This window comes from Chrysoperla carnea, chromosome 3, assembly GCF_905475395.1.
Source record: "Chrysoperla carnea chromosome 3, inChrCarn1.1, whole genome shotgun sequence".
Classification (NCBI taxonomy): Eukaryota; Metazoa; Arthropoda; class Insecta; order Neuroptera; family Chrysopidae; genus Chrysoperla; species Chrysoperla carnea.
Genome location: NC_058339.1, coordinates 47,321,851 through 47,335,889, shown reverse-complemented (window position 1 = coordinate 47,335,889; position 14,039 = coordinate 47,321,851). Strand labels below are relative to the sequence as shown.

The 14,039-nt window shown below is 29.8% G+C and overlaps 1 protein-coding gene across 1 annotated transcript; it reads left to right on the top strand.

The window, feature by feature from the left end:
- The first annotated feature begins 3,611 nt into the window (after window positions 1-3,611).
- Window positions 3,612-4,431, top strand: LOC123296465. The gene is made up of 2 exons (XM_044877944.1): window positions 3,612-3,871; window positions 3,952-4,431. The coding sequence occupies exons 1-2, from the start codon at window positions 3,686-3,688 to the stop codon at window positions 4,348-4,350; spliced, it is 585 nt and encodes a 194-aa protein (XP_044733879.1). The 5' UTR covers window positions 3,612-3,685; the 3' UTR covers window positions 4,351-4,431.
- Window positions 4,432-14,039: the final 9,608 nt, after the last annotated feature.

Sequence of the window (14,039 nt, the reverse complement as noted above, 5' to 3'; positions counted from 1 at the left end):
AGTTTCTTTAAATAAATGCATACGTTGTAAATGATGACTGTAGTGTATAAATATACATTTTATTATGATAACTGGTTGGCTAGGTTATAAAAAAAAAAAACAAGTGATGTTGGTTGTATAGTTTGGCTACCTGTTGGGGAACATCCATAAATTACGTAACACATTTATAGGGGGGGAGGGGTATTTCAATTTGTTATGCATTGTTACGTTAAGGGGGGGGGGGGTGTCAATTAGCATATGTTACGTAACAAAAATTTAATTATATTGCTTGGATTAAAAAATGAAAAAAAAATTTCTAATCATACTTTTATAATTATATTTAATTTAAAGTAGATAAACTTTAAGAATTGTGGGTTTTAAATTCTAAATCGTTTGTAGTTAAAGAGAAGGAAAAAAATATTGACGCACATACATACATATCACTGAATGACATTGAGCTACAAACTCAAAACTACTATAATTTCTTTAGAATTTTTAATAACTATTGTACATTTTTGATTCTACGCATAATTCTAAGTAAAACTTAAATCAAATTATTTTTACTAATTACAGTTATTTATATAAAAATTTTATCCAACTATGCTAACAATAACAATTAAGTTATTAAATAAACAATTATCTTCCCATTATTTAATTTAATTTTCGCGCTAGAATTTCCTATCAAGAATGTTGTTGTAGCGCCCGCCATCTGTCTGTTCTTGTCTCTACCATTATTTGTTGATGTATTCAGAGAATATATCGGTAAAATTTACTGACATAGTCTCTGATGTATTTCACACATTTTTTTTGTATACATCTTCTTGATTTTTGTTTTTACATTTTAAATAGTCTAACAAAATATATTTATTTTCTTTGAAATAAGTTGTGACATTTCGATCAGATATATTTTAATGGTTAATAAATGGTAAGTTTGATAAACTTGTTATCCTATTGTAAATACGTAAATAAATCCAATTATAAATTTGAGGTTATAATTCTCTATCAGTTTATTGTTTGTATATTTATTAATTTTTCTCATTCAGTTGCAGATTCAACCAATTATTTAAACGGATGTTCGAGAATCATTTCATTTTAAACTAATTATTGCTTTTCAAAATAGTTTTGGTATTTTTTACATTATTTTTTTTATATTGCCAAATAACATATTATTGAGATATAATTCAAATATTCGCGCCATGTACAGAAGCGCCGCTATTGGCATGATACCGCACTGCTGCTATATATACGCGCGAAGTCATTTGTTTTTCCTTGCTATAGAGATACGCAAAAATTTTCATCAACAACTTTACTTAATAATTCAACATTTGACTTTAATTTGCTTTATAAAAAATGACACCAAATATCGGGATTCTTTATCAAGATTTATTCAGAGCTTATAAAAAAGCTCATCCTACAATTTCTTCGCAGCAAGCACAACTTGAAACAAATAAAATTTGGAATGACTTTAAAAAAATTAAAAATAAAGATGAAATGAAAAAAAATGTAGAAAATTTAATAACAAAATTTTTATCAAGTGCTACAAAAAGAAAAGCAAAGACTATTTTAGACTATATACCTAAAAAGGTACGTAAAAAATTATTTCTCTACTTTATTTACATGTACATATTATACGTTATTGTGATGATATTTATTTTAAATGAGACATTATTCGCATAATCAACAATTAACTCTGTATTCTTGAATAATTATTTTAGGTTTTAACTAAAGCATCTTCAGATGTTTCTTGTACATCACCTGTGAAGTCTTTAATCGCATTAAAATCAGAAACTTCTAAAAGTCATTCAATTTGTGTTATACCAGATCAAAATTTAGACAATCGTCAGTTAAAAAAAATAAAATCTTCAAGCACTTTAAACTCTCAAGATGACACATCAAAATCTCCAGGTAAATTCAGTCAAAATAAACTATATTAGTCCTGTATATAATTGATTAAATAAAAATATGAATAATATTTATATTATCCAACTGATTCGTAGTTATTTTTAAAGAATTTCAATATTTTTCTTGGTCCACCGATCATTTATGGTAAAATTTGTATTTCTATTAAAAATGAACTAATCATTAGAAATAGATTATAGAAATTGTCTAAAAATGTTAATCCATGTTAGTTAACCAAGCCCCATGATTTATGAATTAATTTAACAGTGAAAGAAACGTGGTATGTAGACCAAAAAAAAAATTAAAGTTCTTTAGAAATTAATTTTAAAGATTTCGATTAATAAAAATTTATAATATTTTATTTATTGAATTTAAAAGAAGATCGACAATTGATGCAATTAGTTGTAACCAACGTCAATAAATCTGAAGAAATTCAAGAAAAAATAATAAAAGATCGAGAGTATGCTACTCCAGCTCAACAAGAACAACTTCTAAAAATTTCAATTCTAGAAAATGAACTTGCTGCAGCTATTTTAAAAAGAGATTCAGGACTCGCTAATAATGAAGCTGTTTTGAATAAAAGTATTGCAAAAATGAAAAAAGATTTGACAAAACAGAAACAAAAATTGATAAGCATTAAAAAAAATGCTGAACGACAAAAAGCTTTTAGACTGGCACAAAAAGCACGACTCGAAAAAGTTATTAACGAGATACCCGAGTCGAGTCAGATTTTACATGTTCGTCAAGAAGTTGGACGACCACGTCTAGAATCTGATCAACCTGAGCTACTGCGAGCCATAAGTAAAATTGCTGAGTTAGGAGGATCTGCTGATGATAAACGTCGTTCTGAAGTTATTAGAACATGTAAAACTCTAGATGATTTGCATAAGGCTCTTCGTGAATCCGGATTTGAACTATCTAGAAGTGCTACATATTTACGTTTACAACCACGAAATTCGGGTACAATAGAGGGAAAACGGCACGTTAATACTGTTCCAGTAAAGCTATCGCGACCAGAAGCTGATCTTCACAAACGTCATCCAGACCAATCATTCTGTAAAGCTACTATTAGATCATTTGAATCATTAGCATCAATTCTAGGCCCACAGCAGGTTTTTTACCATTCTCCTCTACTCGTATAATAAAATATAAATTTTATTTCACGAATATTGATTGTAATATTGATTAATTTTCCTAGGTGGCATTCATATCTCAAGATGACAAGGCTAGGGTACCTATTGGAAAAACCGCAGCTAAAGCACAAGCTCCGTTTTTAATGCATCTTGAATATCGTGTTCGTCTTCCTGACCATGATTGGGTTGTCGCGGCAGGTCACAAGCTTATTCCATCAGTTTATGCTGGAATAAATATTCTACCAAATGGCATGGGTAGTCCAGATGCTGTAACATTTTCTGGTCCAACATATATAGCAATAAGAAGTGGTAAGCACTCAGGATCAACAGCAGCTGCTCACGGTATCGATTTTGATCGGCTTAGTCATTTAGAGACATTTAAAAATATCCTTAAATGTAATGATGGACAAATGAAGCCTATAGTTATGCTCTCAGTTGATGGTGGCCCTGATGAAAATCCGAGATACCCAAAAGTAATAGCTGAAGCTGTTAAGCATTTCAAAGATCATAACTTGGATGCATTATTTCTATTTACTAATGCTCCTGGTAGGAGTGCGTTTAATAGGGTAGAAAGGCGAATGGCGCCACTAAGTCGAGAACTTTCAGGAATAATACTTCCTCATGACCATTTTGGAGCTCATTTAAATAATGCTGGTGAAACAATAAACCAAGAAATGGAAATTCAAAATTTCCAGTTCGCAGGTGAAGCTCTAGCTGATGTTTGGAACAAAATGGTCATAGATGGACACGAAGTATATGCGGAATATATTCCACCTTCCAAAGAAACAGTAGAAGCTTCTGTATCCTCAAGCCAAGAATGGTATTGTTGTCATGTTCGTGAGAGTCAATATTTACTGCAGGTGAGTTTTTAAATTTTACAGTGTCATTTATGCTCAATACATAGTTTCTCATTTATATTGTCGGTCAAATACTATTTCAGATTGTTAAATGCAGAGACTCGAATTGTTGCTCTCTTTACAGAAGTAACTTACAGTCTATTTTATATAATGGATTCATGATACCACCCTACCCACTAATCCAAGAAAATTCAAGTATCATCATACCGCCTTCAACTGATATTAATGTAAAATTTGCCCCTTTATTGACAAGATTAGCGGTAAACATCCAACCTAGCAGTCAAATTTACGATCTTTATTGTCCATCCATTGTTCAAGAAATACAAAATAGAACATGTTCATTTTGTAAATTATATTTTGCATCAAAAAAAAATTTGCAAACACATCAAAAAGTGCTGCATCCTAAAATACCAGTTGATTCAGCTAGAGTGCGTTCTTATTATAAGGCTATCTACAGACGTGAAAAAGAAGCAAGTATTTAAATCGGGTTTACTTTTAAACAAACAGAAAACACTAAGACTAACAATACTTTATTTTGTATTCTAGGTTCTATGTATGATTAATAATAATGAATTTGATGACGTGGAATGGATAGATGTTGATGATGTAGAGGAAGACGACAAAGAAACGACACCACTTCTTGAATTAGATAATTCAAAAATTCCTGTAATTGACTCGATAACCGACTGGTTCAAACCCAGTTGGGAAGATGATTTTGCTCAAAAAAAATGAACGTTAATTTTTCATATTACTTCTTTATAATTAATAAACTAAATATGTAGCAATTGTTTTGTGCAATAAATTTAAATTTAAATAATTCAAGAACTTTTTCTGTTGAGACAAAATGATTATGTTACGTAACAAATCCTTTAGGGGTAGGGGGGGTCTGGTAATTTGTTACGATCTGTTACATACCAGGGGGGGGGGGAGTCTAAAAAATCTTCAAAATGTGTTACGTAATTTATGGATGTTCCCTTGGGATAAAATTTTATAAAATGATTATCATTATTTCATTTTAATGATTTTTTATATATCACTTAAGATGTAGGTATTTTAAGAAAATATCAAATCCATAAAGTTAATAATGGTTAATAAAGTTAGCAAACAGAAAAACTAACTTAAAACTTTAATAACAAATTTGCAATTACATGAAATTGTTTAAATACTTAAACACGTATAATTCCTCTATAACACGGTTTACTATATTTTGATGCAAAAAACCTTAAACTGAGTGTAACTTAATGTGTGCAAATTAAATTTACACGAGTTTCAGTCCTAATACAATTTATTGCTTATTGACTGAAATATTTTCTTTGCTCTATCATATTAGGCCGTGAGATAATAAGACCTGAATGTCGTCAGCTATCGAAAGCCTGTCATAAACATATGTTGTAGATCAGATCAGCACTACACTTTTCCATATCATTTCCAATCTTCCAAGTTGGAGATCCTTAATCACCCCCACAAAGTTGCCAAAAATTGGGATCCGTTGGCTTTGTAGATGAGCTCTGAACCACAGTTTTCCATACTTCCGAATAGTACGTGAGGGGGAAAGCACTTTTAGGGAGCAGATTCTTATTAATTTTTGTAATCCTAGCAGGTAAAAGTTTGTGACTCTATCCCCAGAATGGTTATAAAAGAGTAAATAATTTCGAAACTATACATACTACCAACAATAATTTCTTAGAACAGCTGTGTTAGCTTGATTGATATTCAATATTATTTTGTAGATCGGTATATATATGACTTCCATTGTGAATATCGATAGAGAATTCAAATTTTATCTTTCAATACCCGGAACTCTCATATCAAATGCGTACCCTCGCTGTACTTCTTACCATTTTTCAGGGTATTAATATTCTCTTGAAAAATTCCATGAAATCAATTTGATGTAAGAATAGAAGCTATCCTAAGTTTCTTATTCATGTATGACCTTTTGAATTAATGTTATTTTCACAGCGGATGGTAAGTTGATTAACATAGTACATTTCTCAAAAAAGTCTGATAAAATTTACTTTGCCACCAAATTGGTGGCAAATTGGGATTTGCATCAATTCATTCTTATAGAAGGTGCAAATTTCTTAAACGTTTGGGTCTAGTATATTTACACCTCCCTTACGTTTTTAATTATCTCTTGTCTGCTTGGTTTCACTCGCTTTTTTAAAGAAATATATTACTTAATATCTCAGAAAAATACCATGGATCAAAACATCAGCGAAAAAATAAGGCAAATTTATTGGTGTCAACCTAAAAGAGTGCTTGCGTGATTCTTAAAATATCTTTACGGTTAGAGAAAAGTATCTTTTGATTGAAAAGTATCCGTTTTTTAAAGTTTTGGTCATAATAAACGTATCCGAAATTATGATCTTATTTATACACATAGGACACGTTGCAGTACTGGCGTGTCTTGATAATAAACAACATTTTTTTATAACCTTTTGTTAAAGCATGACAGTGGTTCGAGAACTTGCGGTGTTAAAGAGTTCTTTAAATTATTTATGTAACAATAGTAAACTATGGTTCATCAGCAGAAATGCAAAAAAAAAACCCTTTATTATGATATTTGGTGAATGGAAAGTGATATTTTGGCACTTGACGACAAACAAGACTTGATATTACTACATAAGTTTTCTGAATTTATGGGAAAATAGTAACTACGGCCATGAAACTGAGCAAAGGCGACTACGAACTATTTTAATCTTGCTATCCAGCATCACTTTAAAACTTTTATGCTGACTGAAAATATGAAAATTAACTTTTGCTGGCATTTGATGGATTATACATGTACAATATGGAAGTTAAATATAATATCAGTAGCTTTAATTTTCTCTTGATTATAATGTTTATGAGTTTAGACAATATAACCTGCTGATACTATATGTAGGTTGGATAATTTAATTAATCTTTTATGACATTTTCAATCGATAAATATAATCATAAAAATATTAACAAACTTACCGCAATATAGGTACTTTGTTTAATAATTGCTACATTTGAGAATAAATATTATCCAAATTCTTAACCTCATCCACGTTACAAAACAATAAAAGTTATAATTTTTCTTGGGAACTTGGACAAAATGTTAGATTTCAAAACTTGCAACGCTAAAAACAATAAAATTTAGATGTTTTCAATTTGTATCAATATTTATATCGAAAAATACTGACTGAGCAAATAAACTACAAGCTTTTCTGTTTGAAATTGGTCAAAGGCCACAAAACTAAATTTTATTTTGCAAAAAACACAAACGCATCTTTGCTAACGACTGTTTCTGTATAACAATTAAAATGGAATTGGGAAGGATTCCGATCCAAAAAAAAACAATGCTATTGAAACTTTTAGAATAATGAAACTGCTTGCAGCAATACCGATGCAACGCAATAAATTGAAAAAAAAAAAAAAACGCAAAAGTCCATTGAAATCCAAGTACAAAGTAAGGTGGCTTCTTGTGAGCAAGAGGCAAGAGGTCTTCTCAACGCCCAAGCTATATTCCACAAGAAAGGATTTCAAGGGATCCCTTGGAAGCTTTAATGGAAATCAACTTGGAGACATATGAAGGTTTATCTTACTCTCCAGTTAAGTTACAATATTTGAATTTGAAATTATTCAACTCAAGGAAGTAATTTTTCTATATTTCCAAAAGAGAATTCTTTCACATAAATAACGTTTGAAAAATTGATTCCCATACATCTTTAGATATTTTCTAAGAATAAATTTTTATACATATGGTGGGTGAAAAGACATACAACATAAGACATTATCCATTAATAGTTTGTCTTATGAATGTTATAAGAAATAAAGAACTATTACAACTAAAAACTTAGAGTCTACAATCTTAGTAGTTTTATTTGTTTTATTCAATGATTCCAAATGTGAATTATTATAGAAGAATAATAAGTTTGGAGAACTATCGCATCTACAGTCCCTGAGAAAATTAATATTAAACTAAAGATTGTATAATAACCAGACCACAGACACATCTCTTCACAAGTTCGGATCCAGAAAATTTTTGGGCGAAGGCTGTATGATTTCACAAGCAGGTTAAATTGTTATTTTTACCTATCTAACTCTTTTAGGCTTGAGGTTAAAAGATACTTATAGGGCTTGTTTTCTAAACTTAATGTTTTCTAAAGAAAATTAAACTTGAAAATAACATAAAATGGTTTAACTCTTACCAATGAAATTACCTTCAATAGTGTGAAAAAGACTATAATGTAATTGTTCAAACAAAAATAATTCAGACAGGAAGGGAAAGGTGTAAAGTTTCCCAAAAAAATTATTGCCTGTTATACAGAATTCTTTTTCTCAGACGCCCTTCTATATTTTCGGACCTCCAATTTAATTTTTAAAAATTCAAAACAAAGTTAGCAGCTATTATTTATTAATACAATATTTATTTTTAATAAGCAGCGTTTACAAATCAAATTAGTCAAACAGAAGAATAGAATACGAAAAAATTTTGAAAGTTGACAATACCGAAAAATTCATTTTGCTTATATCAACGCTTTTTATCCATATATGACTATTAGCAGACTTTGTAGCAAAATTTTTTGTGCTCTTCTGTGTCTTCTTTCTTGTTATGCAAAAAACCTAGATATAAAAAAAAATGAAATTGTTAGTTGCATTGGAACAGCCTTTGGAAACTTTTCAAAAGTTCACCCAGTTAAGTTAATTTCGAATACTTTTAAGTCGACACAGACGCGAAAAAATGACGATTTTGCAAATTCAATAATTTGGCTAGAAACTGTAAATGTACGTACCTACTACTAAAGACACATACAGGCAATACAGTGCAAATACTTTAGTTGTTAGTGGTGCAAGAGAGATTTAACATTTATAACTGTCGGAATGCGTCTTACAATTCCTTTTTTCCACCCACGATTTATGACATATACATACATTCATACCGCGTGCTCACCATCACCACCATCATACCTTACCATCGCGATCGTCATCATCAGTATCATCATAATCATGATCATCTCCACCTCCTTGTAACATAAATATGAGGTTTTTTATGTTGTCTGTTTGTTTTAAAAGAAATATGCGAACAAATTAATAAGGGAACATTGGGCATCGTGTTTTTAAAATACATCTTAAATTAAATTATAATTTAAACAAGAAGTGTGACAAGTATTAGAACAAATTTGTTAGTACTCAGTGAGTATTGTTCAGTGCTTTGGTTCTACCCATTTTTATTTCAGGGAGTAACCATAGTAACGGTACACTATCTTATGAATATCATTGTAAGGATGGACATACATGTCTATGGATTGTATATATGGTTTACATTGAAAATTTAAGACTATTTTATAAAAAATTAAAATTAGTAATTATGCTAATTTCCATTAAAAAAATATATTTTATGCAATTTTGTCTCTTTCACAATTTCCAATACAATGCAAAGTCTAATTAATTGTTATTTTTCAATAATTTTAAGTTGACATTTACATTTAAACAATTGAAAATTAGTCATAACAGCTTCCTTTGAACGTGGAAGTTATGCACTGGGAGATCTGGCATCGATTTTATTGCCCTTATCATGACTATGCATCCAACGATAAAGAAACACGCATGCCCAACACTATTAGTCAGTTACCTATTATTACCTAGGATAGAGGAAATATTTATCAATTCCAAATTTTTTTGGATATTAGGTAAATGCTCAACAATTTTTTGAATAAAAACTACGTATTTAATCTGATAAAGACTAGCAGTTACTAGACCGCTTCGCAGGACAATTTAAAAATAAAGACTACTGAGTTATATGTAGCCTTTGTTTCCCTTGCCTTTATTTAAGCCGCCTCTTGTTCTCAATTTTACAAGTTTTAATTTTTTGGTGCGGTGCCCAAATTAAAAAGAAAGTACAGCTCATGTTACTCTCTGATAATGTAGCTTTGTATTGAAGAAATGATTTTTAAAATCGGTCCAGTAGTTTTTGAGTTAATCCAATATAAACATAGACACCAAAAATCAAATGTATCCTCCTTATAAAATTAGTGTAGAGTTAAGATTTAAAAGTCCCATTTCCATTTGTTTAGTGCAGAACAGATAAAACTTTTACGTTTTTCAAAGAGCGGAAAACTTTTCTTATCGAATACTTACTTCATACAAAGAACACACATTCCAAGTATCGTGGTTTAGTCTGTGCGTTAATCCGTCATTCAATCATTCATTCACTAGAAAGCGTTTTATATGGCGATAGGTCTATTCTGTACTCTTAATATATTTTCAAAATACTTGAAGTATAGCGAGACGAATTTTTGCATCGATTAATCTACTTTTCTGTTTTAAGCTCACTCAAGGCCCATATAAAAGATACATCATCAAATAATCTCATGGAATAAAACTACCTTAAAAGTTTAAATTTATGTTCAAAACCCAAAATCCCCTAACATTTACATGATGCTGAAATATATGGCCACACTTTTTGTAAAATATGTATAAGTGAAATACGGAATAAAAAGAGTCTACATTCATGTATTATAAGTGTGCATACACATTCATAATTTTTTTTCAGTACACAAGTATTTGATTAATGGCTTCCTGGCGAGTTCATGTTTCAGGTTTAAAATACTTGCAGCAAATTGCAAATGCTGGGACTACTTATAACTATCTGTATAACATGTATATAAGCAATACGATTGAATAGTGTAGAATCTTTTACTTCATATCATCATAATGTAATATATATTATCTGAATTACAGTATTACATTAAATATTATACATACAAGGTGTTACATAAGTAACGGGACTGAATAACTTGATAGGAAATCCACAGTTTTTGTTGCTCATTCGTGTAAGAAATGCAAAAATAAGTTTTTTTTTTGTTCAAAAATGGTTTTATACAAATTTGAAACACTTCGAATGGAAATTCTTTGAATTAATTGGTATTTGGATATTTTGTAAGGATAGTCTTTTTTTGAAATAGAGATCATTATTTGAGTCTTTTTCAACAAAGAATCAAACAGTGTTTTATTTTTGACTAAGACTGTCAAAATTGTTTTAAAAAAAGAACTCGCGTTTGTATATAAGGAATGAATACGGTCCAAATTTAACGTTTAAATATGTAAAGGCGTAGATCAAATAGTGTTGCTTTGTTAAAAAATTGGCAAATAAACATTCAATTTTTACTTATTCAAGTAAAACTTTTGTCAAGATACAGTCCTCATGGAAAATTAGTTTAAGAATGACCTTTGCACTCTACTACCGTTTAATTTGTTCCCTTGCATAGAAAATTTTATTAACAAAAAATGATTTATTATGTGACACCCGATATATACACGGTATTATACATAATGCAACGTGTTTATACGATTCAACTCGTCTTCTTCTACGTTTAACAGTTTATTATTCAACCTACGCAATATCTATATCATAAGGATTCCGTACCGTTTATAATTGATTCACGACTAATAGCCTCTTCTTCATCGATATAAAACATTATTATGATTTCCCAAATCATTATCTTATGTATGATATAGTTTTTGCCAAATTCTAAATTGAAAATCATCGTTTTGTTCGTTTCCTTCAAAAAGAATAAAATCGCAATGGAAAATGCTAATTCAAGCACCACACATAAAATTGACCGCATCAAAAGTGCATTTACCATTATAAGCAATGGTTCTAAGTCTGCTGCAAACGAAGTATGGACGTATGATGGTGTTGCATTGGAGAATGTAAGATATCTACTTCAAAAATCTTAGAGTAACTTTGACCTTTAACGGTAAATGGAGTATGTATGTGGAAACTTTAGTTCAGAAGAGCAGAAGAGCGCTAATTAATATCAGGTGATTTATGTATAGTTACGAAGAATTTTCTCTTAGGATTATTTTTAACACGGACAGTACTTTGATTCTACCCATAATCACATTTGGAAATTCTGTGTATTCCAATGTCTATTCCTAATTCTGCTGTTAACGTGGAACGCACCAGAGAACGCACCAGATGCACCAGAGAACGTGTGCATTAAAAAGCGTCAAATTACTATTTGCGAACCATAAATAGTAATACTTTGCAAAATTTATGTATGAAAGGGAAAGGCGGTGAACAATATATTGTGAGACCAGGTGGAATTGGTATTCGTGAACCATTTGAAGATGTTACTTCAAAACAAATTAAAACAAAAATAAAGGAGAGGTCTTTGCTGGTTAAGTTAACACAAAAATAAAGGGGCGGTCTTTGCTGGCATCTTTGCAGGATATTAATATTAAGAAAAGTCTTAGAATTTACAGTAGATTGGATCATCACATGGGTGGATCAAAATATCTGAATGTTTTGGATAGAGATATAAGGTACCTCATCGAAAACTTTCGAATGTACGGGTTAAAATATGTGTATGTGTTTTATGTGGCGGTATTGAGTTCGTGGAGCATTTGATTGAAGACTGTGGAGGCACATCCGGTGAACTTAGACAAATTCTTAATAGTATGGAACTGAACTCTGCTCAAAGCATTTTAAGCGTACACGGCGTACACACTGTATTTATTCTAGGGAAATATTTAAAATATATCTTTGATAAACGTCAGTCTTATTTATAAAATATATCCGGGACTTTAGTCTGCACCAAGTTTTGTCACAACTTTTAGCATTAATTTATAACTTAGATTACTCTTCACTTCTTTTCAGCAAAATATTGTAATATTTTGAGTTTATTTATTTTTTATTTTTTAAATCTATTTGTTTACAAATATTTATTGTAATATTTTGATTTCCATATCAATAAAGAATAATAATAATAATTTACCATTATTATTTGCGACCTATTTCGACGCAATTTACTGGCCTCAGCGATCCAGTAAAACAAATGAACCTTCTATGATTTAATATTTACACTTGATCAAATTTATTAGGTAGGTATACATAACTTATCAATAATTCTTCTTTGCATAGTATTTGTGCATCGATAATCGTTCAATAATCCAATTCTTTACATACTTAAAGGTAGTAATTGATGATTAATAAATAAAATGTATATTTTATTAATATATTGGCACGATACATAAGAACATTAATCAATGCGATTATATTTGATATTGTAGGCCAGTTGGTAGTGATTACCTTATAATAAACTCGCGGCTTTGATCATACTTATAAAGTGAATATAATTGTAATGTTGCGGGAATTAATGTTTTGGTGAGGTAATTAGAAAAAAAAAGAAACGTATTTTTTCTCTTCCCAAAATTTAAATACTTAATTGATTCTCGACTTGCGTCGAGAACAAGAAGTCAGCCTCAGCCAAAATTCCTCGCAACCCCCAGAACACTCAGATTAATATTTACCATATCCAAAAAAATATTAAACCGTGTTACTAAAGGGAAACATCCCGGTTTGAAACATTCAAAAAAATAAAAATGTGTTTAACATTTTTACTAATGTTTAAAAAAAACCGAAACAGATCAATTTACGTGCTAGGCCCAAAGATAACGCCGAAGGCGATTACCCCCCAGAAAGTATTAACAATACAAATAAAAAGTCTACGTTTAAAATAAAAAATATATAAAGTTTGTTTATTTCATTAATTCAAAAAAATATAAAATGTTTTACATAACGTAATTGAACTTGAAACTTACATGAAATTTCACATGTTGAATTTAAAGCCAAAATACAAAGTTTTGAAAAAAATCTTTCGATATAAATTTAGAACAAAAATTAACATATCTAAATATATAATAAAATGTTACCTGTATGTAGTTTGTGATCACTGTGAATACAATTCCATAAAATTACATTTTATAAGGAATTGTGCTCACATATAAATTTCTAAACGCCACAAAAAACATACAAAGGAAAATAATATAAAGTTACACAATTTTTAAATTATTACAGAATGTCCCTTTTACACTCTGTATAATTGTGTGTTTTCAATAAACGACATTTAACAAAAATATATGTTTAAACTGTCGTATTCAAAAATATAAATTCTTGATAAGAATTAATTAAATAAATTATAAAAATTAAATAATTTAATTATTGCCACACACTAAAGGTGTGTTAAAAAAAAAGAGTATCCATCTTGGAATAAATAATTTAAATTAATTATTCCAAGATGTTTTCCTTATGACGCTTAAAATTTAAAGAGAATTATTTTAACTCAAATTGCACTGAGCTCTGTTCGGGTGACTGGTGACAATTTTTAGAACTAACAGTTGCAAAAAAATAAATAACAAA

Coding starts and splice junctions, on each gene's coding strand:
- LOC123296465 (XM_044877944.1), top strand. CDS start 3,686: ATGGAAATTCAAAATTTCCAGTTCGCAGGTGAAGCTCTAGCTGATGTT. Junction 3,872..3,951: donor AGAGTCAATATTTACTGCAG/GTGAGTTTTTAA, acceptor ATACTATTTCAG/ATTGTTAAATGCAGAGACTC.